At 45.6% G+C, this 26,490-nt stretch overlaps 1 protein-coding gene across 2 annotated transcripts in view; it reads right to left on the bottom strand.

The window, feature by feature from the left end:
- Positions 1–26,065, bottom strand: part of FLOT2 (flotillin 2) — a 98,821-nt gene extending 72,756 nt beyond the window's left edge. For both annotated transcript variants that reach the window (XM_030222288.1, XM_030222286.1), the window contains exon 1: positions 25,973–26,065. In XM_030222288.1, the coding sequence (XP_030078148.1) occupies positions 25,973–26,021 (49 nt within the window). In that variant the 5' untranslated portion in view covers positions 26,022–26,065. The remainder of the gene's footprint in view (positions 1–25,972) is intronic.
- Positions 26,066–26,490: the final 425 nt, after the last annotated feature.

Genomic DNA, 26,490 nt, shown 5'->3' with positions numbered 1-26,490 from the left:
TGTTGAATGTTTTACACTTGCATTTTAACAGCAACATGCCAGAGTTCCATGAAGTTACTGTGAGTGAGAAGAGGAAAGACTCAATTCCTAGAGACAGTAACCCATTTTGAGAAGCGAAGAGATTCAGTGAACAGACTTTACTAGCGTATTCTATTGGATGCCTAATATCCTCACAGTTACATTATGTACCACCCATTTTATGTGGCTTGTAACTCTGCAATTAGGAGTACCACCTGCAGCAAAGACATTATTTTATTAACACAGCAGTAAAGGACATGGTATTTCTAACTAGTGCCACTCTTGTTCATGCTGGCTCCAATTAGGCATCATTCCTGCCCATACCAGCTCCAATCTCAAACTAGTTGTCACAAACCCCAGCAGGCAGCCTTGTAAGACTGCAGATGGGGTTCTTAGCAGCCATTTTGACAGTGGAGTTGGCCTAGGCAAAAGCGACTGGGGGCTGCTCTTGCCCTGACTAGTCACTAGATGGCAGGGACTCTAAGGTTGGCCTGAGGTGGGCCTAAAGGTATGTCCAGAGTGGGTGTGGTAACCTACTCCTATTTGGGGGGGGGGGGGGGGGGGGGGAGGAGAGAGAGGCAGTAGGTGAAACTGCAACAAAACAAGGATGAATTCAGATTTCGGGCCAGTTTCAGCACCAAATCTGAAATTCATACAGCCTCCACTCTCTCTTGCACATAAGCAACAAACGCTAAAACCCATCTATCATCACTAAAATTCATCTCTTTCAAAATACACTACCAAAATCCTTACCTACACTATTATTACCTCCTGTTTAGACTACTACAACATGCTCCTCACAGTCTCCCACTATACCATTTCTCTCCCATTCAATCTATTCAGAAATCTGATGCAATACTTATTTTTTGCCAGTTTTACTACACTCACTTCATTGGCTCCCTCTCTGCTTACAGTTAATACACTTGTTATTCAGCAAGTATTAATTTTGCAGCTCCTTAGTATCTCTCTACATCCCTCCTCTGAGCTCTACTCAGTCATCATTCTTATTTGTGCCCTTCTTCTCCACCACCAACTCCAGACTCCGTTTCTACTACCTTGCTGTGCCACACACCTGGAATAGCCTTCCAGAGTCGGTAGGTCATGCTCCATCTCTGGCCCTATTCAAAACCCAGCTACTACTACTACTACTACTATTTAGCATCTTATAGTGCTACAAGGCATACGCAGCGCTCACCTTTAGTTTTAGGCTGCTTTTAAATCCTAACCCCTTTGCACTGTTTAATATTCATTTTTTATATTTCAACTGTTTTTATTGATGATTCAACATTATAAACATTTTAACATTGCCAATACTTCTATTATTGAGCATTATAAGTAATACAGCATATTAACTTGTATACAGCAATAAATTCCATCATCAATAGTTTTATGCATCTTCCCCTGGTCTCTTTGCCTACCCTCCCAAACATGCTCATTAACAGCCAAACGTACATTTAAGGAGGGGGTGTTTTGTTAAATATACATCACAGTCATCTTTTATATTCCCCCCTCCTTCTCCCCTTCCTTCTTCTCTCCCCACCCTCTCCCCCCTGCTATTCATTAATAATTAAATTGTGCTTATGAGTTCAGGTAAGTGTACCATTATTCTATAATATTATCAAAGCTTATTGAGTACAAGACTCCGACCTCTCTGCGTTAAGGTATCCAACATAGGCCCCCAAACTTTAAGGAAGCATTTTTTCCCACGACAGGAGCCTTTTGCATTCCTTGCTTCCCATGTCATTAAAAGATGCACCTGATTTCGCCATTGCCAATAATCTGGGGGTTTATCCGAAGTCCAACATTGCAAAATACATTTTTTGGCTACCAAACATAATTTGCGACTTAACAATATTTCATCTGCCGTAAGGCCACTGAATGCTCTTGGGCAATCCAATATTAATTGCACCGGAGTGCCCACTATAGTACTTGAAATGATTGAATTCATAAATGCCAGTATCTTTTCCCAAAAAAGCTGTATTTTTGTGCATTCCCAAAATGCATGATAGAACGAATTTTCCTCCAGTGTGCATTTCATACAGATTGGTGTGTCAATCCCTCCTACTTTATAGAACTGGCGTTGTGTGAAGTATGCTCTATGTATTATTCTAAATGCACATTCTCTATAGTTTGCTCCATTAATCAGTTTAGGGATGTTCCGTATGTGTGCTGCTATGTCCCAATTAGATAAATCTACTTTTGTATCTGCTTCCCACCTACGGCGAAGTTGTGACCAATCTCTATCTGACCTCAAAGTCCACAATTGTTTGTGGAGCTGCGAAATTGTGGGGGCTTCTTCTGATATTTCATCATAAAACTGTTTAATTTTCTCCCCCAATTGAAACTTAAGCTCTTCTGCATTAAGTGTTTGTATATAGTGTTTTATCTGACCATACCCAAACACGTCCTCCCAGTGTGCAGCGTCAGTGGGTATTAGTTGACTTAGAGGTTTAATTTTCCCTTCTAAATCTATTATTGTTTTTAGACATGTGTGCCCTCTCCTTGCCCACCTCCGAAACACCTGATTTTCCAATCCTGGCGTAAACAACGGGTTCCCCCTTATGGTCAACCATTCTGTCATATTCGGCTGTCCCCCCAGTTTTGTCCCCAAGTATTTCCATGCCTCTTGTAGAGGAGCCAGTATTATACTACCCTTAAATTTCTTTGGCACCGATTTATTATTGAGATGCAGCAAGGTCACCATATTGTAAGGGCTAAAGTATATCTTTTCTAATTCTAGCGGGGTGTGTGTATTTGCAGAAAAAATCCAATCTCTCACTAACCGCAACAGGCTTGCCAGATTATAGTATTGTAGATTAGGCAATCCCAATCCACTCTGCTGCCAGTTCCCCAGCATCAACTGCAACTTCAGTTTAGCCTTTCTCTTTGCCCAACAGAACTGTCCTATCATTCGATAGAATCGTTTGATATCTTTCTGTAACAATCTCAATGGCAGGACTTGTAATACATATAGCCATCTGGGTAATATTACCATTCGTATGAGACAAATTCGACCTATTAGTGGCACCGGTAACATCTTCCAGGTTGCCAGCTGTTGTTCTGTTTGACTGAACAATCTATTGACATTTAGGCTGTATATGTCTCCTGTCTGAGAAGCAAGCAAAATTCCCAGGTACCTAAAAGAACCCTCTACCCATCTCAGCGGGAATTCTGCTCCCCAAAGAGATTTGGTATTAACTGGTATCGCCAGGGCTTCTGACTTATCCAGATTTAATTTGAATCCTGAATGATCTCCAAATTCCTTAATCATTTCTAGAAGATCTGCAAGTGATGCCTTTGGTTCAGTAAGTGCTACCAGCAAATCATCCGCAAATGCTGCAATTTTAAATGTCATCGATCCAATCTCCACTCCCCTAATGGATCTTATTGAAATTATGTCTCGTATCAACGGGTCTAAGTATAATGCAAATAGTAACGGGGAGAGTGGACATCCTTGGCGTGTCCCTCTCATGATCTCAAAATTTGCCGATACCATTCCATTTACCATGATCCGTGCTCTAGGGGCGGTATATAGTGCTTTAATGGCTTGTACAAACCATCCCGAAAACCCATATCTACTTAAAACTGAAAATAAAAAAGGCCATTCCACACGGTCAAATGCCTTTTCAGCATCAAAACTGACCAATAAAGCACTTTCTGCAGACCCTTTAAGATGTTCCAAAGATAATAGAATACTTCGCAAATTCTTAGTTACAGATCGACCCTGCACAAACCCCACCTGTGCTTCATGTGTCAAATTTGGTAGTACCGTCCCTAGTCTCTTGGCTAATATTTTTGCAAATAATTTGACTTCACAATTCAGAAGTGAAATAGGTCTGTAGGAGGATACATATTGCGCATCGCGCTTAGGCTTTGGCAGCACTATAATTTGAGCCAAGTTAAGATTTTCCGGTAATTTCCCCTTCATCACCCATTCATTAAATACCTCATTTAATATGGGGGCTATATTTTCACCTAACAATTTATAAAATTCAGATTTTAAGCCATCAGGTCCGGGTGCCTTTCCCAATTTGCTTTGGCCAATTGCCCATATAATTTCATCACAACTTATGGGTTCGTTCAATTGTTGGAGTTCTGTCTGTCTCAGCAAAGGGGTGTCAATATTTTGCAAGTAAAGATCATTCTGTAAACCCTGATTCTCCCCTGCGCTATAGAGCTGTTGGTAGTAAACCTGAAAAACTTTATTGATTTCTTCATCCTTGTTTATTAGTTTTCCGTCTTTGCCTTTAATAGCACCTATGTATCTTGCTGTTGATTGTGGTGCAATCAGTTTAGCCATGAATTTACCACTTTTGTTCCCATGTTTATAAAGTTGGAAACGATAATAACTTTGGGACTTTATTGCCCTCTCATGCAGCAGTGCATTTATCTCTGTTTGGACTGAAATTATTTCTTTATGTATCTTTGAAGCCGGGTTTTGCCCATATCGAGTAGTCAAGCGTAAAAGTTCTTTTTCTAATCTCAATAATTCTCTATCACGTTGTTTTTTGTAATTGCTAACATAGCTGATAATTTCCCCTCGGATGACTGCCTTTGCTGCCTCCCAATACGTGGGCGCCTCTAGTACTGATCCTTCATTGAAGTGTTTGTACTCCTCCCATTTAGCTATTAAATATTCTCTAAATTTCCCACTTTTATAAAGGTAACTAGGAAATGACCAATTTCCCCCTCTTTGAGAATTATTATCTCCTAATTTCCAAGTCATCCAAACTGTGGCATGATCTGAAATCAAACAAGGCCCAATTTCTACTTCTTGTATATCGGTAAAAATCTTGCGTGACACTAACAGGTAATCAATTCTAGAATGGGTTTGATGAGCCCTTGATTGATGTGTATATTCTCTCTCTGTTGGGTGTAACGTGCGCCATACATCTAAAAGGTCTAGTGTAATGCACATGTCAGGTAAACCTCTAGTGTTCCTTTCCCCTCGCGCCATTGATGGATGAGACTTATCAATTTGTGGATTCCATGGCATATTAAAGTCTCCACCCAATATCACCGGTAAGGCCTCCATGTTGGCAATGGTTGTAGTTACTTTTTTATAAAATTTAAGGTCCAGTGTATTTGGGGCGTACACACCACCTAAAATTATTTGTTTCCTGGCAATAGTAACCTTACAAAACACAAAGCGACCCATTGTATCTTTATGCTGATTATGAATTTGGGTCACCACTCCTTTCCTGATAAGGATGGCCACACCCCCCTTATTGCCCACCGCTGGTGAAGCAATGCAGTCTCCCACCCACCATTTAACCAACTTTGCGTGCTCTTCATCAGATAAATGGGTTTCCTGCAGTATCGCTATGTCTACCCTTAGTCTTTGCAAGTGCTGCAAAATTTTAGATCTTTTAATAGGGGAGTGTATACCACCTATATTCCAAGTGACAATTTTAATCATCTTGTGTAATATAAGTTCACATTATCCTTAATTGACAAACTCGTATTTAAATTCATGAGAAGCCATCCCAGCCTATGGCTCCCCATCTCGTCACATATTAGCTGCTCTCTTAGTCTGATGTTAATGCATTTTATGGTACAACTTGTCTTTCCTTCCATTTCTTTGACATATTTAACCCTCCGCATCAATTCTCTCCGCTTCCAATTCCCCGCTAGCCCATCCCTCCCTCCCATATCCCTCCCTCTCCCTCCCCATCTCCCTTTACCATGTGCTTCCTTATATGAAGCTGTCACTTTTTAACGCTAACCCACCTTCTCCCCTTATTTCTGTTAGTTCTTAGTTCTTCTAGAACCTTATTCTTTCGTGTTTTACATTTTAACATTTCCCAACCTTTAAACTTCTAAATATACTCCCCTTCTTAAACTCCCCCCTTTATATTGAGCAGAACCATCATAACAGTATTAACATAAAATTTAAATACCAACAAAACCGATTAGCAGTTCTATCACCATCTGTGCCAGAGTCTCTCAATGGTATCTGCCCCTTAAGAGTTCTCCTGCTTCAAATTTGTTGAATATAGTTAATCGCATCCAGAGCTAGATTCCTCCCAGCCTCATAGCTGCCGCTCTTTTCGGGCTCACGCAGGTTCTGTGTCCTCAGGAACAGCCTTATCCGAGTGTTCTATCTGCGCAATAAAGTCTTTTGCCTCCCTTTCAGACGTGAATGATCGTAGTTTGCCCCCATGTGTTATTTTCAATGTAGCCGGATATTGCAGGCTAAAACGGATCTTCAAAGCAAATAATTTTGAACACACGGTAGAAAACGCTTTTCTCTTGGCTGCAACACCTACTGAGTAGTCTTGAAAGCAGAGTATTTTTGCTTTTTCATAAGTCAAAGAGTTATTTGATCTTGCTGCCTGCAAAATGTATTGCTTGTGCATAAAATTGAGTACTTTGCAGATAATTACTCGTGGCTTAACAGCGTTCATCTGGCGAACTCCCAGCCGATGCGCTCGTTCAATTCTTAAAGGACCAAGCTCTGCTGGAAATTCAATACTTTTGGTCAGCCATTGTTCTAGAATCCTCTCCAGCTGTTTTCCCCCGAGCGCTTCAGGTAAGCCAACCAATCGGATGTTATTCCGTCTGGAACGGTTTTCCAAATCCTCAATTTTAGATTCCAAATCGGATATCGTTTTCTGCACAGTTTTTTGAGAGTCCTCCACTCCCGTCAGCCTGTTTTCCACTTCGCTGACTGTAGTTTGGAACGCTATGCACTCCTTAGTCAAATCCTCTATTTTCGTATTCAACTGTTCCAATTTAGTATCCAATTTTTGGTCAAGCGGAATCAGCCGACGATCTAATAGATCTTCCATCACCCCCGTTAATTCGGAGGTGATCTCAGCCACCCACGCCGAAGACACCGATGGATTGGTTTCGGGGAAGGCCGTCGCCATTTTGTCTTCGGCCGTCCTTCCCCTCTGTCTTTCTTTTGGGCTGCTTTCGTCGTCATATCTAGTTTTTCTCTCGTTCTGCTCGACCAGATTGTTGCCCTGGGTTCTTTTCTAGCGATTATTGCAAATTAGAAGGGTTTAATTCTCCTTGAAATGCGGGGATTCTCAGGCAGGCTTCGGAGAGAGATTCACCTGCAACCTCTCTTCACCATAGCGTCACGTGACTCTCCTAATATTCATTTTTTAAATAAATTCCTATAATTAAACTCCCTGGCCATTTTCTCCTCTTTGTCTATCTTCAATAATTTGTAAAGATTGTCTCTTACATATTTGTGTACAGCACTGCATACATCTAGTCATAGGAGCCAACTCTGTGGATGCTTGAGCATTCCCAATATTGAGCAAGCTCTTTGTGTCCAAGAAGTAATTTCCATGGGGTTCAGAACTCCCAATTATTTTGAAAAGTAGGCTCCTATGCCTTTAATAGCACTCCAGAAATAAATAGTAGAGAAGAACTGTGGGCAGCTCCTTGTCTAACCTTCCCAGAGCTGTTTAGATGAATGGGAGTCCGAAAAAGAAGAACGGTCTTTGCTCTTTGAATCATTTTTCCTTATGAATGCGGGAGAAGTGTCATTATAGACTGACCTGGTTAGATCTATGAATTCTGATGTGTCTTGATAGGTGGCAAATTGTTTTATATGCAGAAAGGTAAAACATGCACTTCCTTTACAACTGGTGTTACAGAAGAGTGTTTCATTCTGTAGACTCCTGTGGTGCTCTGATTCTTTATGCTCCAAGAATTGAGCCAAGGGATTCTGCACCATGTGTCATGACCAGAGGATTCCTCTTTTTCAGATGTAAATATCTATGCTGCAACACTAATTCTCAGCTTTAAATGAACTTTGTACTTACTAATTAGTGCTTTTGTGCCAAATCTTTGGGCCAACAGTAAAAGAACAGGTAGCTTTGTAAGAATGACTGCCAATTCTTACACTGAAGATCCCTGCCCCAGAAACTGAGATGCTTTGAGATCTACTTTTTTTCCCCCACTTTTTTTTTTTGGGGGGGGGGGGTGGGGGGGTTGGGTGGGGAGCAAGCTCCTCTTTCCAAGGATGTCTTTTTTGATTAGCCTTTGAATTTTACCGCCATGGAGATGTAGTAGAGCTGGGGATGGATGAATGTAGACCCTTCATTTTGAAGGTTCTCTATTTTCTTACCCTGGGAAATAACACTTAGAACAGCAACACTAACAAACACAGGTGTCAGAAACTGCCACATTCTGTCTACAGGGACAGTGCATGAATCTCACAGACATGAAGACCCAGCTCACTAGATAGAACTCAACTGTTAATGGGTAAGGAGGAGAAAAAGTAAAGTATTTTTATTTATTTTATTTTTGGTGGGGGGGGGGGGATTTGGATGGGGGGAAAAAATCAAATGAGGAAAAGATTAAGGAAAATATATGGTGATCGTAAGCTGTAGAAACAACTTTGAAAAAGCAATGAATGCACTTGGCTGGATGATAGCATGAATAAAAGTAGACTGATGGAACTAAAGGGGGGGGGGCAGGTGCATGGGAAAGATAAAATATGTACCTCTAAAATTGGTCATGATGACCCTTTTATGAATGGTGTATGGGAACTCCGGTGCATACTCAGAAAAATCTTGCATGTTTTCTCTGAATTCAGAGCGCTATTCCTTGTTAGCACCATTAGATGACAACACCTGTTTGTCCAATTCATCTATTTGTTGACAAAGATAAGAGATACGTACAGCATATTTCACACCTGCAGCGTCCTTTACAGATCTGGAATTGTGAAAACAGTACCATTATATGTAATGTATATGCAACACTGTGCTCTCTGCTGTGAAAAAAAAAAAGAGCTTCAATTGCTGACTTCAAGAAGGCATGGTTGTCCAATTCACAGACATACAAGTTTGGATACAAAAAAGGATTAAATTCTAGGAGGCTTCAACGAATTCTAGGAGGCTACCCCCATGTTTTACTAACCCACGCTAGCGACTGCCCTGAGCTAATGCTGATACAACCCATTCACTTTAAATAGGCTGTGTTAGCATTGCTGCGACGCTTAGTAAACGGGGGGGGGGGGGGGGGGGGGGGGGGGGGGGGCTATGGCACCACACATATCAGCAAGCTGATGTGCATAAATTACTACTACTATTTAGCATTTCTATAGCGCTACAAGGCGTACGCAGCGCTGCACAAACATAGAAGAAAGACAGTCCCTGCTCAAAGAGCTTACAATCTAATAGACAAAAAATAAATAAAGTAAGCAAATCAAATCAATTAATGTGAACGAGAAGGAAGAGAGGAGGGTAGGTGGAGGCGAATGGTTACAAGTGGTTACGAGTCAAAAGCAATGTTAAAGAGGTGGGCTTTCAGTCTAGATTTAAAGATGGCCAAGGATGGGGCAAGACGTAGGGGCTCAGGAAGTTTATTCCAGGCGTAGGGTGCAGCGAGACAGAAGGCGCGAAGTCTGGAGTTGGCAGTAGTGGAGAAGGGAACAGATAAGAAGGATTTATCCATGGAGCGGAGTGCACGGGAAGGGGTGTAGGGAAGGACGAGTGTGGAGAGATACTGGGGAGCAGCAGAGTGAGTACATTTATAGGTTAGTAGAAGAAGTTTGAACAGGATGCGAAAACGGCATTCTCTCCAGAGATGTTTTTTTAGTCTTTTATTACAATTACAAGAAAGACAAAACAAAAACAAAAGCTTAAAACAAAAGATCCCCAGAGTCCCCCTTCACCCATCCCTCAACATCATAAGTAATGTCAAGTGCTGATCCAAAACCATGCTTGACCATATAGTCCACCTGGATGTCCATCCCCAAAGATATTTTCTAGTAGATTTGTTTGTGAGTGCAGACCCTAAAAAGTGTTAATGGTGTTTAATAATTGTTTTCTAGGCTCTTCTACTGCCAGATAGCTATGATAGGCAATATATCAAATTCTTTAATAACTGGTAATAAATAGAAATATATCAAAACATAGAAAATAAAATAAAATGATACCTTTTTTAGTTGACAATATATTTTTTCATTATTTTTCGAAGGTAACCCTTCTTCTGATTAGACAACCTTGACTTCCTATTCATTACTGAAACCTGGGTCCACAACCTTCAAGATCCTATAATCTTACAATTATGCCCACCAGGATACAAAATCACACACTGGACAAGAAATGGAAAAAGGAGGAGGAGGAATAGCCATAATATACAAATCTGAGTTCAATATCACAAACACAGCTGAATCCATAATGCGACAACTTGAAATCGCTTCCATAAGAATCAGTCACCCAAAATTGCAGGAACACCTTAACGCAGTCATATTCTACAGACCACCAGGCAACTGGCGAGACTGCCAAACACACTTCATGGACTTTATCTCGAATACCTTTATCTCTTCCTCTAACCTCATCATAATAGGAGATATTAACCTACACCTGGAAGATCTCACCACGACAAGCACCCAAGACTGCAAAGAGTTCTTGCAACTATGGGATCTACAAGGTCCAAATATGCAACCAACACACAAAAATGGACACACATTAGACATCATAACACACAAATTTGACCAAGACTCAAACCTTATATTAACATATACTAAATGGTCACCTATACTGTGGTCAGGCCATTACAAAGCACATATTACCCTCCAATGGAGAATGAAAGACTTACCTAACAAACAAATACGAAAGACTTACACCACAAGAGGAAAAACAGATCCGGTTAAATTCTGGCAACAGATCTACGACGACGGATGAACAATAAAAACAGACACAATCCAATTCCTCTCAAAATGGGATAATAGATGTAAATTAATACTAGACAACATTGCCCCAATCTAAACCAGAACCTCGCACAGAAAGAACTCAATACCATGGTTCAACGAAGAGCTGAAAAAGTCAAAACACAAGTCAGGAAACTAGAACGTGCGTGGAACAAAAAGAAAGATGAGCCCACACTTAACACTTGGAAGCAACTCCGAAGGAAATATAAATATACCATAAGACAAACCAAAAGACAATACTACAAAACTGAAATTGGACCAAATTACAAAGACACACACAAACTCTTCCAACTCGTGAATAAACTATTAGATACCACTCCAGTCACCAACAACAGCAAAGACACACCAGGAGCTGACGACTTGGCGAAGTACTTCAAGGAGAAAATTATACAACTGCGACTTAAAATACCTGTCAGCCCCATCGAATACACCACACTCCTAGACTGCCTAAATCCAGACCCTGGAATTTACCCAGCTGACAGGATAGGATCTGGACTGAATTCACAATACTACCGGAAGTCCTCATCTCACAAACGCTTAAAAGATTCGTCAAATCTCACTGCAAATTAGACATATGCCCAAACAACCTCATGAAGTCGGCCCCCAACAATTCATAACGGACCTAACAAACCATGTGAACTTTATGCTACAAAATGGACTCTTCCCAAGGGAGAAAGGCAATATTTTACTCACCCCTATACCCAAGGATGCAAAGAAAAATGCTAATGAACTATAGATCAGTAGCATCTATTCCCTTAATTACAATAACAGAAGGCTTGGTGACCAATCAACTCACATATTATCTAAACAAGTTCTCAATATTACACGATTCCCAGTCGGAATTCCGCTCTAATCACAGCACTGAAACCGTACTAGTCACTCTCATGACCAAATTCAAACAACTGATAGCAAATGGCAATAATATTCTACTGTTACAATTCGACTTGTCAAGTGCATTTGACGTGGTTGACCATTAAATTTTATTACACATCCTCGAATACTTCGGAATCGGAGGTAACGTTCTCAATTGGTTCAAGGGGTTCCTAACTTCATGCTCATATCAAGTGACATCAAATTCGACTACATCAGCTACATGGACACCTGAATGCGGAGTTCCACAGGGATCCCCCCTCTCACTGACCATATTCAACCTAATGATGACACCCTTGGCCAAACTACTATCGAATCAGAACCTAAACCCATATATATACGCTGATGATGTAACGATCTTCATCCCATTCAAACAAGACCTAAGGGAAATCTCCAATGTAATCACGCAAAGCCTACATATTATGAATTCCTGGGCAGATGCATTTCAGCTGAAACTCAATGCAGAGAAAACCCAATGCCTGGTACTCACCTCGCAATACAACAAGAATAAATTTACTACCATCAACACACCGAAACTAAATCTACCAGTTTCGGATACCCTAAAAATTCTTGGAGTCACCATTGATCGACACCTAACACTTGAGAATCATGTGAAAAACATAACTAAAAAGATGTTTCATTCAATGAGGAAACTAAAATGAGTTAGACCATTTTTTCCAAGGACTGTCTTCCGCAATCTGGTACAATCATTGGTACTCAGTCATTTGGACTATTGTAACTCACTCTATGCCGGCTGCAAAGAGCAAATACTTAAAAAACTCCAGACAGCCCAGAACACGGCAGCCAGACTAATATTCGGCACATCAACCTGAAAACGGTCTATGAACTGACCAATTTCCGCAAACTACTGAAAACCTCTCTCTTCGACAAGACATATCACAAAAATCAACATGTGTAACTGTACAATCTCTAAAACTTCCAGAATTGTCTTATAATGTCTTTTGCTTTAACACTGTCATGTATTTCACCACCATGTAACACATAACCCGCTGTAAAACCACATGTATTCTCTTCTATTTCCAGTACCCATGATGAATTGTAAGCCACATTGAGCCTGCAAAGAGGTGGGATAATGTGGGATACAAATGCAATAAATAAATAATAAATAAATAAGCAAATGTTTACAAATAAGTGAAACACAAAAGCATTCCAATGAGTCTCACAGGAAAAAGGTGGGGTAGGTTAGGTGAGAAACAGGGACAGTTGGGTGTCTGTTAAAATTCTACTGCTTTGTCAGCAGAATGGGCTTCCTCTCATTTGCTGCACAGAAATTCAGTTGCGTGGCTTTGTAAAAGAGGCCCTAAGTTTGTACCAGAGGCAATGGAGGGTTACGTGACTTGCCCAAGATCTCAAGCAGCAGCAGTGGAATTTGAACCAGGTACCTCTGGATGTCAAGACTGGTGCTCTATCCACTAGGCCGCTCCTCCACCCCAATTTGTTGACTCATTTGCAAACATTTCTAGTTTTAACATACCTGAAAGTTCTTTATGGATGGTAAAATTATGTATCATACCTGATAATTTTCTTTCCATTAATCATAGCTGATCAATCCATAGACTGGTGGGTTGTGTCCATCTACCAGCAGGTGGAGATAGAGAGCAATCCTTTTGCCTCCCTATATGTGGTCATGTGCTGCCGGAAACTCCTCAGTAAGTCGATATCCAAGCTCCATCCGCAGGACTCAGCACTTAGAGAATTACACCCACAAAGGGACACTCTGCCCAGCTCACCACCGCCGAAACGGGGGAGGGGAATTAACCCAGCTCATCCCCACACAAGTGGGGGAGGGGAATCCGTCCAGCTCATCCCCGCGGAGCGGGGGAGGGACACCACTCCGCCGATGCGGGGGGATCTGGCTTATCCTGCAACCGCAACCGCGGGAGGAGCTGACTGACCCTAACACCGCCGAAGCGGGAGGGGTACAAAGCTGCCCTACAGCCGCACGAAGCGGGAGGGAGCGCCGGCAGAATTTATGTCTCAATCCAGCCCCGTAAAACGGAGGGGAGAGGAATGCAGCAGCTCACTAACACAAACTCGTCTCAACTCTTGAAGAATCCAATTGAAAAAACTTGAACACGAAGTCCTCCTGAACAGGAACTGAAGACTAAACTTGAATCTGAAATGCAACCAGAATATAAACAGTACAGATATCTGGGAGGGGCTATGGATTGATCAGCTATGATTAATGGAAAGAAAATTATCAGGTATGATACATAATTTTACCTTCCATATCATCATGCTGATCAATCCATAGACTGGTGGGATGTACCGAAGCAGTACTCACCCAGGGCGGGACATTGAAATCCCTGACCGCAACACTGAAGCTCCAAACCGGGCCTCCGCCCGAGCAGCCACAGTCAAGCGGTAATGCCTGGAGAAGGTATGGGCCAATGCCCAAGTTGCCGCCTTGCAAATCTCTTCCAAGGAGACGGACCCGGCCTCTGCCATCGAGGCCGCCTGAGCTCTAGTGGAGTGAGCCTTCAGCTGGATAGGCGGCACCTTCCCCGCGGCCACATAAGCCGCTGCAATGGCTTCCTTGACCCATCTTGCCACTGTAGGCTTAGCAGCCTGCAGACCCTTACGAGGACCTACAAACAGATGATCCGATTTCCGGAAATCATTGGTCACTTCCAAGTATCTGAAGATGACTCGTCTCACATCCAGATATTTGAGAGCAGAGTATTCCTCTGGGTAGTCCTCCCTACGAAAGGAAGGGAGACAGAGCTGCTGATTCACATGGAAGCGAGAAACAATCTTGGGCAGGAAGGAAGGCACTGTGCGAATAGTCACTCCTGCCTCAGTGAACTGCAGAAAAGGCTCTCGACAAGAGAGTGCCTGGAGCTCGGAAACTCTTCTGGCTGAAGTGATAGCCACCAAAAAGACTGCTTTCAACGTCAGGTCTTTCAGAGATGCCCTCGACAAGGGTTCAAAAGGCGGCTTCTGCAAGGCTCTTAGCACCAGGTTGAGATTCCACGCAGGCACCACTGAGTGCAGAGGAGGGCGCAGGTGATTAACTCCCTTGAGAAAACGTACCACATCTGGCTGCGAAGCCAGGGAAGCACCCTTCAGGCGGCCCCTGAAGCAAGCCAGAGCCGCTACCTGGACTTTAAGGGAACTGAGCAACAGGCCTTTCTCCAGACCTTCTTGCAGGAACACCAGCACTGAAGAAATTGGAGCAGTGAAGTGAGCCTGCTTCACACCACGCTGCAAAGGTACGCCAAACCCTGGCGTAAGCAGTAGAAGTAGAGCGCTTCCTCGCTCTCAGCATAGTGGCGATGACCTTGTCTGAGAAGCCCTTCTTCCTCAGACGCTGCCGCTCAATAGCCAGGCCGTAAGACCAAAGGGGGAGGGATCCTCCATCACCACGGGACCCTGATGCAACAGGCCCTGCTCCACTGGCAGCCGCAGAGGGTCGTCCACTGAGAGCCTGATCAAGTCCGCATACCAGGGACGTCTGGGCCAGTCCGGACCCACCAGGATTATCCGGCCCGGATGCTTTGCCACCCGGTCTAGTACCCTGCCCAACATGGGCCAGGGCGGGAACACATAGAGAAGCTCTTGTGTCAGCCACTGTTGGAGAAGAGCATCTACTCCCAGAGATCGAGGGTCCCGTCCTCTGCTGAAAAAGCGCGGCACTTGGCAATTGGCCGATGACGCCATCAGATCTAGGCTCGGCTGGCCCCAGCGCTTCGTGATGTCCAAGAACGCCTGAGCCGATAACTGCCACTCTCCGGGATCCAAGGTATGGCGACTGAGAAAGTACGCCTTGACATTCATGACTCCGGCAATGTGGGCAGCTGACAGCTGTTCCAAGTTTGCTTCCGCCCACTGGCATAGATTCATGGCTTCCTTGGCTAGAGGGGCGCTCTTGGTACCTCCCTGGCGGTTGACATAGGCCACAGCCGTGGCATTGTCCGACAGGACCCGTACTGGCTTCAACGCCAGTACCAGGAGGAACTCCAAAAGCGCCAACCGAATGGCTCTGAGTTCCAGGAGGTTGACAGACCACTTTGCCTCTGCAGGAGACCAGAGCCCCTGCGCTGTCCTTCCCAAGCAGTGGGCTCCCCAGCCCGTCAAAGAGGCGTCCGTCGTGACGACAATCCACTCCGGGGTCACAAGAGGCATCCTTGCAGACAACTTGTCTGTCTTCAGCCACCAGCTCAGCGCCTTGCGCACTGCTGGGTCCAAGGGAAGGCGCACAGCATAATCCTCCGACACCGGAGTCCAGCGCTGCAGTAGAGAGTGTTGTAGTGGTCTCATATGAGCCCTGGCCCAGGGCACTACTTCCATCGTGGCCGTCATAGAGCCCAACAGCTGCACATAGTCCCAAGCCCGAAGCGGAGAGGCTACTAGGAACTGGTCCACCTGAGCCTGAAGTTTGACAATCCGATTGTCCGGCAGGAACACTCTGCCCACTTGGGTGTCGAATCGAACTCCCAGATACTCCAGGGACTGAGTCGGGCGCAGCTGGCTTTTCTCCCAGTTGATGATCCACCCCAGGGAGCTCAAAAGAGCAATCACCCGGTCCACAGCTTTGCCGCACTCTGCATAAGAGGGGGCTCGGATCAACCAGTCGTCCAGATAAGGATGGACTTGTACTCCTTCCTTTCGCAGGAAGGCCGCGATGACCACCATTACTTGGAGAAGGTCCGCGGAGCAGTAGCCAACCCGAACGGGAGGGCTCTGAACTGGAAGTGTCGGCCCAGGACTGCAAAACGCAGAAAGCGTTGATGAGGAGGCCAGATGGGAATATGCAAGTACGCTTCCTTGATGTCCAAGGATGCCAGGAACTCCCCTGCCTTCACTGCCGCTATAACAGAGCGGAGAGTCTCCATGCGAAAGTGCCGAACTTTCAAGGCCCGATTGACCCCTTTGAGGTTGAGGATAGGCCGTACAGAACCTCCTTTCTTTGGTACCACAAAGTAAATGGAGTAACGTCCATTGCCAAGCTGATTTTCTGGCACCGGAACGACCGCACCCAGGCGGATCAGATTGTCCAAGGTCTGCTGCACTGCCACAGCTTTGACCGGAGACTTGCAGGGAGAGAGTACAAACCCGTCTCTTAAGGGTCGGCAGAACTCTAGCTTGTAGCCGTCTCTGATGACTTCCAGCACCCAAGCGTCTGAAGTTACCCTGGTCCACTCGCCCAGAAACGAGGACAGGCGTCCTCCAATCTGCACTGGGCCATGGACCAGGACCCCGTCATTGGGTACGAGACCCTGGGGGAGGACCGGAGGGCGCACCTCCGGGACGGCGGTCTCTGCGAAAGAAATGCTGCTTGGGGGAGAAATTCCTCTTGAAGGAAGAGGGGGCAGAGGAGCCCGACTTGCCCGGGCTTCCTGAAACCGTCCTCTGGAGATACCGGGGCGAGCACTGGCCCGAGCCCTGACCTCTGGTAACCTCTTGCCCTTAGACGTGACGAGATCGGTCACAATTTTGTCCAGCTCGACCCCAAAGAGCAGCTTGCCTTTAAAAGGCAACTTAGCCAGGCGGGACTTAGAGGCGTGGTCAGCAGACCAATGTTTCAGCCAAAGCCACCGCCGCGCAGAGACTGTCTGAGCCATACCTTTAGCCGAGGCTCTCAAGACATCATACAGTAAGTCTGGCCAAATAAGCCAAGCCCGATTCCAGGGCCGGCCAATCAGCCCTCAAGGAAGGATCCGAGGGGGAAGCCCGCTGCACAATCGTGAGGCACGCCCTGGCCACATAGGAGCCGCAAACTGAGGCCTGCAAACTTAAAGCAGCCGCCTCGAAGGACGACCTTAAGGCCGCCTCCAATCTTGGGCGTCCTTTAGGGCCGTGCCACCTTCCACCGGCAACGCCGTTTTCTTAGTCACCGCAGTGATTAAAGAATCCACGGTAGGCCAAAGAAAGGCCTCCCGTTCACTTTCAGGCAAAGGATAAAGGCGGGACATAGCCCTAGCCACTTTGAGGCTCGCTTCCGGGACGTCCCATTGAGCCGAAATTAAGGTGTGCATGGCATCATGCACGTGGAAGGTTCTAGGCGGGAGCTTCGTCCCCAGCATAATGGCGGAGCCAACAGGGGCTGAGGGAGAGACGTCCTCTGGAGAGGAAATCTTCAAAATGCTCATGGCCTGCACTAACAGGTTGGGCAAATCCTCTGAGCGAAAGATCCGCGCTGCAGAGGGGTCATCCGCTCCATCCGAGCGGGAATCCGTCTCCTCCAAGGAATCCCCAAAGGACCGTTGGGAGAACTCAGATACGCTGCCCTCATCTACATCAGAGGAAACAGAGTCCTCTAAGGCCTGGGAATCCACCCGAGGGCGTTTACTTCCGGGGGCCTCACCCCTTTATCGGACAAGGGAGAAGGGGCAGCGTTTTGCATAAGGAAGGCCTGATGCAGCAGCAAAATAACTCGGGGGAGAAACCCCCCAGACTGTGCACTTCAGCAGCCTGGGCCACAGCCCTAGACGCACCCTCAATCGGCGCTCACAAGAGCGGGGGAGAAACATGCTGCGCATCCAAGATGGCGTCCGGTGCGACACTCCGCGAAGGAGCCGCGCGGGAAGAACGGCGCTTAACTTTAGCCGCTTTTTTGCCGTCGCCCAAATCAAGGGCGGCCATGGCATTAACGTCTCCCAGCTCAAAGGCGGCCCAAGAAGAAGCCGTCCGAGCAGAGTGGCCGGCCAAGATGGCGGAGGCGAGCAGCGGGGGATGGGCGTTTATGGCGGGAAAAACCGCCGCACCGGAGGAAGACCCGGGACACTGACCGGCCTCCGAACTGACACCCAACAAGGGCGAATCAGACTTTAAGACCCCCGCATCCCCGCTAGAAGCGCCCACGCGGTCCGGGGAGCGATTCTTCGCGCCCTCGCCCTCCGACGCCATAGGCCACGTGGAGATCGATCGGGGAACCCCCTGCCCGCTATAAAAAGGTAAAAATTACCTGTTTCTCGTTCCGAGCTGTAACGACCTGGTGTCCCAGTGAGTAGCTGCAATAAACGTTTAAATAAACGTCAAAATAAACGCCTTTAACGGAGCCAGCGGGAGGGGGGAGAAAAGGAGAGACCTGGCGCCACCAGGTTTGCACTTGCTCAAGAAGAGCCCTCAACCCCAGGTACTCAACAAAACCTAAAAATTAGGCTTGGAGACCTAGCCAGAGCTGCTGCTGTGTGTGACCACCACCTGCTGAGATAGAGAACATACTGGGGAGTTTCCGGCAGCACATGACCACATATAGGGAGGCAAAAGGATTGCTCTCTATCTCCACCTGCTGGTAGATGGACACAACCCACCAGTCTATGGATTGATCAGCATGATGATATGGAATATCTGAATGCCAAGGAAACATCATTTCTGAAATATATACACCAACTATACCTACAATAAACATTCACAACAAAATGAAATCCACCCTTATAAGCCACCCTCTTGCCTTTTAATTATTATTATCATCCAGTCCTTTTGGGATTCTAGCAACAAGTTGGCACCACAGCCCTTCATTTAGAAAAGATACAGCGGAATTAGAAAAGGTTCAAAAAGGTGCGACCAAAATGATAAAGTGGATGGAACTCCTCCCATATGAGGAAAGGCTAGAGGTTAGAGCACTTCAGCTTGGAAAAGAGAAGGCTGCAGGAGGATATAATTGAGGTCTATAAAATCCTAAGTGGTGTAGGATGGTTAAAACGGAATCAATTTTTCACTCTTTCAAAAAGTACAAAGACCAGGGAACACTCAATGAAGTTGCAAGGAAATACTTTTAAAATAAAAGGAAATATTTTTTCACTGAAAGAATAGTTAAGCTCTAGAGCTGGCTGCCGGATGTGGTAATGGCAGTTAGCTTATCTGGGTTTACTCCTGTCCTGTCCTCGTCCTCATCTCATCTATGCAAACGTTCCCGCGATATCTCCAATCTCATCCCTATTCCCCTCCTCCCCCCCTCCTTCCTCCCCTTCTCGTGCGCCCTGTGGAACGCCCACTCAATCTGCAACAAACTTGCCTTCACCCACGATCTCTTCATCTCCCATTCCCTTCATCTGCTCGCCCTAACTGAAACCTGGCTCACCCCGGACAACTCTGCCTCAATCGCAGCCCTATGCCACAGAGGTTATCTTTTCTCCCATTCGCCCCGCCCAGTCGGCCGCGGTGGCGGCGTCGGACCACTACTTTCGCCCTCCTGCAGCTTCCAACCTCTCCACCTACCTCAGTCTCACAGCTTCTCATCCTTTGAAGTTCACTCCATCCGTCTATTCCACCCACTGCCACTCAGAGTTGCAGTCATTTACCACCCCCCCTGATAAATCCCTCCCATCCTTCCTTACCGCCTTCGATGCCTGGCTTTCCGTCTTTCTTGAGCCCTCATCCCCATCCCTCATTCTAGGTGATTTCAACATCCACATTGATAACCCTTCCGATTCATATGTTTCTCAGTTCCTTACTCTTACCTCCTCCTTCAACCTCCAACTGAGCCCCAACACCCCTACTCACAAATCTGGCCACTGTCTTGATCTCGTCCTCTCTTCTACTTGCTCACCCTTCACTTTCTGCGTTTCACCCCTTCCTCTCTCCGACCACCACCTTATCACATTCACACTTCAGCACCCTCCCCCTCAATCTCGCCCAACACTAACTACTAAGTCCAGAAATCTCCAGGCTGTTGACCCCTCCACCTTATCCTCTACTATCTCTGTTCTCCTCCCTTCCATCTTGTCCTCCACATCTGTTGACAAAGCTGTCTCCACTTACAATGCCACTCTCTCCTCTGCTCTAGACACCCTTGCACCGTCCACCTCCCGGCCCACAAGGCGTACCAATCCCCAGCCCTGGCTAACCCCTTGCACCCGATACCTTCGCTCCTGCGCCCGTTCGGCTGAACGCCTCTGGAGGAAATCTCGCACCCTTACTGACTTCATTCACTTCAAATTCATGCTATCCTCATTCCAATCCTCCCTAAACATAAAGGAATCCTGTTCAGAAGGAAAGGATCCTCAGGAGCTTAACCAAGATTGGATAGCAGAGCCGGTAGTGGGAGGCGGGGCTGGAGGTTGGGAGGCGGGGATAGTGCGGGGCAGACTTATACGGTCTGTGCCAGAGCCAGTGGTGGGAGGCGGGACTGGAGGCTGGGAGGCAGGGATAGCGCTGGGCAGACTTATACGGTCTGTGCCAGAGCCAGTGGTGGGAGGCGGGGATAGTGCTGGGCAGACTTACACGGTCTGTGTCCTGAAGAGCACAGGTACAAATCAAAGTAGGGTATACACAAAAGTAGCACACATGAGTTGTCTTGTTGGGCAGACTGGATGGACCGTGCAGGTCTTTTTCTGCCGTCATCTACTATGTTACTATGTTACTATTCCTCGCTAAGCAGGACTATTACATCCAATTGACCAATTCCCTCGGCTCTAACCCTCGTCGTCTCTTCGCCACCCTCAACTCCCTCCTCAAAGTGCCCTCTGCTCCCACCCCCCCTTCACTCTCTCCTCAATTCCTGGCCCACTACTTCCGTGACAAGGTCCAGAAGATCAACCTCGAATTCACCACTACTCCTTCTCCTCCTCTTCAGCCTATATCTCACTCTCTCATCCAACCTACCCAGGCCTCCTTCTCCTCCTTTCCTGCTATCACCGAAGAGGAAATCGCCCATCTCCTCTCCTCCTCGAAAGCCACCACCTGTTCCTCTGACCCCATCCCCACTAACCTACTCAACACCATCACTCCTACCATCACCCCCACCATCTGTCATATCCTTAACCTCTCTCTCTCCACTGCAACTGTCCCGGACACCTTCAAGCATGCTGTCGTCACTCCACTCCTCAAAAAACCATCACTTGACCCTACCTGTCCCTCCAACTACCGCCCCATTTCCCTCCTACCCTTCCTCTCCAAGATACTTGAACGCGCCGTTCACAGCCGCTGCATTGATTTTCTCTCCTCTCATGCCATCCTCGATCCGCTTCAATCCGGCTTTCGCACCCTACACTCAACAGAAACGGCACTATCTAAAGTCTGCAATGACCTATTCCTCGCCAAATCCAAAGGCCACTACTCCATCCTCATCCTCCTCGACCTCTCCGCCGCTTTTGACACTGTCAATCACAACCTACTTCTTGACACACTGTCCTCCCTTGGGTTCCAGGGCTCTGTCCTCTCCTGGTTCTCCTCTTATCTCTCCCATCGTACCTTCAGAGTACACTCTCATGGTCCTCCCCTATCCCGCTCTGTTGGAATTCCTCAGGGATCTGTCCTTGGGCCCCTTCTTTTTTCAATCTACACCTCTTCCTTAGGCTCCCTGATCTCTTCTCATGGTTTCCACTATCATCTTTATGCTGACGACACCCAGCTTTATCTCTCCACACCAGAAATCACTGCAGATACCCAGGCCAAAGTCTCGGCCTGCTTATCCGACATTGCTGCCTGGATGTCCAACCGCTACCTGAAACTGAATATGTCTAAGACTGAACTTATTGTTTTCCCACCCAAACCCACTTCCCCTCTCCCTTCACTCTCTATCTCAGTTGATAACACCCTCATCGTCCCCGTCTCATCTGCCCGCAACCTCGGTGTCATCTTCGACTCCTCCCTCTCCTTTTCTGCGCATATCCAGCAGATAGCCAAGACCTGTCGCTTCTTCCTCTATAACATTAGCAAAATTCGCCCCTTCCTCTCCGAGCACACCACCCGAACTCTCATTCACTCTCTCATTACCTCTCGCCTTGACTACTGCAACCTACTCCTGACCAGCCTCCAACGTAGCCATCTATCCCCCCTTCAGTCCATCCAGAACTCTGCCGCACGTCTTATCTTCCGCCTTAACCGATATACTCATATCACCCCTCTCCTCAAGTCACTCCACTGGCTCCCAATCAGATACCGCATACAGATCAAGCTTCTCTTACTCACCTACAAATGCACTCGATCTGCGGCCCCTCCGTACCTCTCTACCCTCATCTCCCCTTACGTCCCTACCCGTAACCTCCGCTCTCAAGACAAATCCCTCCTTTCAGTACCCTTCTCCACCACCTCCAACTCCAGGCTCCGCCCCTTCTGTCTCGCCTCACCCCATGCCTGGAACAAACTCCCTGAGCCTATACGCCGTGCCCCCTCCTTACCCATCTTCAAATCAATGCTCAAAGCCCACCTCTTCAATGTTGCCTTCGGCACCTAATCAGGAAAACCTAACTACCCCAACTTGACATTTCGTCCTTTAGATTGTAAGCTCTTCCGAGCAGGGACCGTCCTTAATTGTTAATTTGTACAGCGCTGCGTAACCCTAGTAGCGCTCTAGAAATGTTAAGTAGTAGTAGTAGTAAAAAAAGGTTGGGACAAGTTCCTGGAGGAAACAGTCCATAAGCAGTTAGTGAGATGGACATAGGGGAAGCTGCTGCTGCTTACCCCAGGATTGGTAGCATGAACTATTGCTACTAATTGGGTTTCTGTCAGGTACTTGTGACCTGGATTCGTCACTGTTGAGAAACAGAATACTAGGCTAGATGAACCATTGGTCTGACTCAGTATGGCTATTATTCTTCCCTTCCATCTATGCCAAACATTGTAACAGTCAAGTCTGATCATTATGATGATGATTATTATTATTATAAAATAACTAATATGCCTTTCCCCCTGGATCCCCTCAGCAACAGCTCTAAGCTACAAGAAAAACAAAAAACAAAAACAAATGAACCAGCCTCCTCCTAAAGCCAACCAGAAAGTCAGTTCTACCTCTACTTATCATTTCTATAGCGCTATATTCTTTTGTCTCTGGCTCAACTTGATTCTTTGTACCTGAGGGGACGTGTGATCTCAAAAACTCATGTGCAAAGTTCTTGGAATAGTTTGTGCACTCCAATCAATCGGCAAAGAATTCAGTTTTCTCCAGGATATTATAAAATGTACACTATAGTGTAGTGACCTACCAAGAGGAGTTTGATTAATATAAATAATGGTAGTATGGAGGTGTCCCTTCAAATTGGTGAAAAACAAATTTTATCACCCCTTATATCACTTAAGTCTTAACAAATAGAACCTCAAACCTCCTAGCAAGGAACAATACCAAAGTATTACCAATCCTTTGCATAAACAGGAGTAGGTTAATATCATAGGTTCTGTTTAAGGGAGAAAAAAGAGAAAAAAACCCCAACGCAAAAACTCATGCTGCATGAGAAAACCGTATGGGATAAAAAACTCTCTTCCCCTCTTAAAGACTATATGCAAATTGTAAATTTAAACGGACACCAAAAAACCCAAACTACCCCCAAACTGACCCCAGCCAGTAAAGGACTACCTACAAAAGCCCCCTAGGAGGAAAAAAACCTGAAGTTCAATTAGAGATAGCATAAAGCCTCAAGTAGATATACAAAGAAACCTTCTCTATCCTGCCGTAATATGTAGTGAAAAAGGTTTACTTAACTTAATCCAGGCATGGCAACTTCAGGAGAACTTTCAATCAAAAAATCCCCCCTAAAGGGACTCCGGAGCCCTATAAAATTTCTGCAGCGGCGAAAAAAACCGCCAACCCTTCAACAGGAGCGCCTTGTTTCGCCAACCTCGTGGCTGCTTCAGGAAGGGCGCTTCACATCCATCTGGAAAAACAAAGCCAAATTTACACTGAGAACTAAAGCGTCAGTCGTATGGATCCCAAAGATGGCTCCTGCACCATCTTTGGGATCCATACGACTGACGCTTTAGTTCTCAGTGTAAATTTGGCTTTGTTTTTCCAGATGGATGTGAAGCGCCCTTCCTGAAGCAGCCACGAGGTTGGTGAAACAAGGCGCTCTTGTTGAAGGGTTGGCGGTTTTTTTCGCCGCTGCAGAAATTTTATAGGGCTCCGGAGTCCCTTTAGGGGGGATTTTTTGATTGAAAGTTCTCCTGAAGTTGCCATGCCTGGATTAAGTTAAGTAAACCTTATTCACTACATATTACGGCAGGATAGAGAAGGTTTCTTTGTATATCTACTTGAGGCTTTATGCTATCTCTAATTGAACTTCAGGTTTTCTTCCTCCTAGGGGGCTTTTGTAGGTAGTCCTTTACTGGCTGGGGTCAGTTTGGGGGTAGTTTGGGTTTTTTGGTGTCCGTTTAAATTTACAATTTGCATATAGTCTTTAAGAGGGGAAGAGAGTTTTTTATCCCATACGGTTTTCTCATGCAGCATGAGTTTTTGCGTTGGGGTTTTTTTCTCTTTTTTCTCCCTTAAACAGAACCTATGATATTAACCTACTCCTGTTTATGCAAAGGATTGGTAATACTTTGGTATTGTTCCTTGCTAGGAGGTTTGAGGTTCTATTTGTTAAGACTTAAGTGATATAAGGGGTGATAAAATTTGTTTTTCACCAATTTGAAGGGACACCTCCATACTACCATTATTTATATTAATCAAACTCCTCTTGGTAGGTTGGTATATTTTCTATCGAGTTTGCATTCTCCTATAGAAGTTAGAGTTTTCACTATAGTGTAGTGTACATTTAAAATCCATCTACAGAAAAGTCCAAAACCCTGCTACAGTTGCAAAATCCATTTATCACATTGAAAATGTCAGATAAATATTTTTTTCAGAATTAGAAGTCTACTTCCATATACAAAAGCATCTTAAAATTGTAGTATACATGCAAGAAAATAATTACTAATAACTGTAACCGGTACAGACACCTTTAAAGAAGTGGTCCAAGCCTTTATCATTTCTCACAATGAACCCGGTCCAAAAAGACGGGAGCTCAAAAGAGACACGCCCTAATAGGATAAAAACAAAACAGACCCATGGGCATGCAATCCTTCTCCAACTGAAAGAGAAAGCGCACACACATTTTAGTTTCACATCACTTCAACCAAAAATAATCGCTAATTCAACACTCCTTTATGTTAATGCCTTCCACTTTAAATATTTCCCCATTACACAGCCTCATAGCAAACGTTTATTTAATCCAGCGGAATGACACCTCCCTACAGCATTCCCAGATAACAGATCCAGGACCTGGAAGCGAAACACTAGGATCTTCAGGAAAAAAATAATAATCCTTTCACAATCGTCCCGACTACAAATGGGCCACCCATAAAGAAACCCAAACCCTAGTCACCCCATCTTACTATATACGGAGGAGTCCCACTTCCGTCTCCTTTCCCCTGGCCTCTCTTCAGCACACATAAGTCTCCTCCGTGTCACGCCCACAGAGCAGGACCATCGTACCTTAAGCCTCTCTGCATATGCCACCCTATTATTATTATTATATATGGTAGGTCACCCTCAGAGCTCAGCCCGTCTCTCAAGTCTCTTTCCTTGCTCACACTCGGAGTGAGTGCTCCTCTGGCCATATTGTCCATCGTTTTCTTTTCATATTCCAGACCCTCCCCAAAGCGGGTCTGCCTCATGCCCCATGGGCGCCCCCCCCCCTCGTCTCCAGATCAAGTTCCCTTCATAGCCCCTGCCCCCCCACTCACCGGACACTACCAGCGCCTCGTTAGGCCCCACCGTGTGACAATTCCCCATCTCTGCACTCTGCGTCTTCTCCTCCTCCGCTTGTAAACAAAACCGCGGCGCGCGCACACCCACAATACCCCGCGCGACTACGCCCACCGCCCTGAAAAGAGTGGTGGTAGAGATTGTGTGTCGCTTAAGTCAACCTTCTTCGGCAGCTATAAGATGAATGGCTTTATAAATGCAGAAGATCAAATGAGTATAGGATACTTTTATGGGGGGAAAAAAAACAAAGAAAATTCTTAACATGATTTGAGTGGGATTTTCAATTTCTGACGTTCGTCGTTTAAAAGGACGACTATGTTTAAGAAAAAAACCAATGAGATATAACAGTAAATGATAGTAAACAGATAAAGGTTAGTTTGCCGTTCAAAGCTGCTCAGTTTTCCTTTCCGCTTCTTTTCTACTTTTGGGTATATAACTTTTTCTCCATTAATTAAATGTCTTTATGAAAAGATTCAAGCAATGTAAAATAGTATGT

This window comes from Microcaecilia unicolor, chromosome 13 (assembly GCF_901765095.1).
Source record: "Microcaecilia unicolor chromosome 13, aMicUni1.1, whole genome shotgun sequence".
NCBI lineage: Eukaryota > Metazoa > Chordata > Amphibia > Gymnophiona > Siphonopidae > Microcaecilia > Microcaecilia unicolor.
The sequence above is the reverse complement of the archived record's forward strand: the minus strand, read 5'-3'. Positions and strand labels throughout refer to the sequence as shown.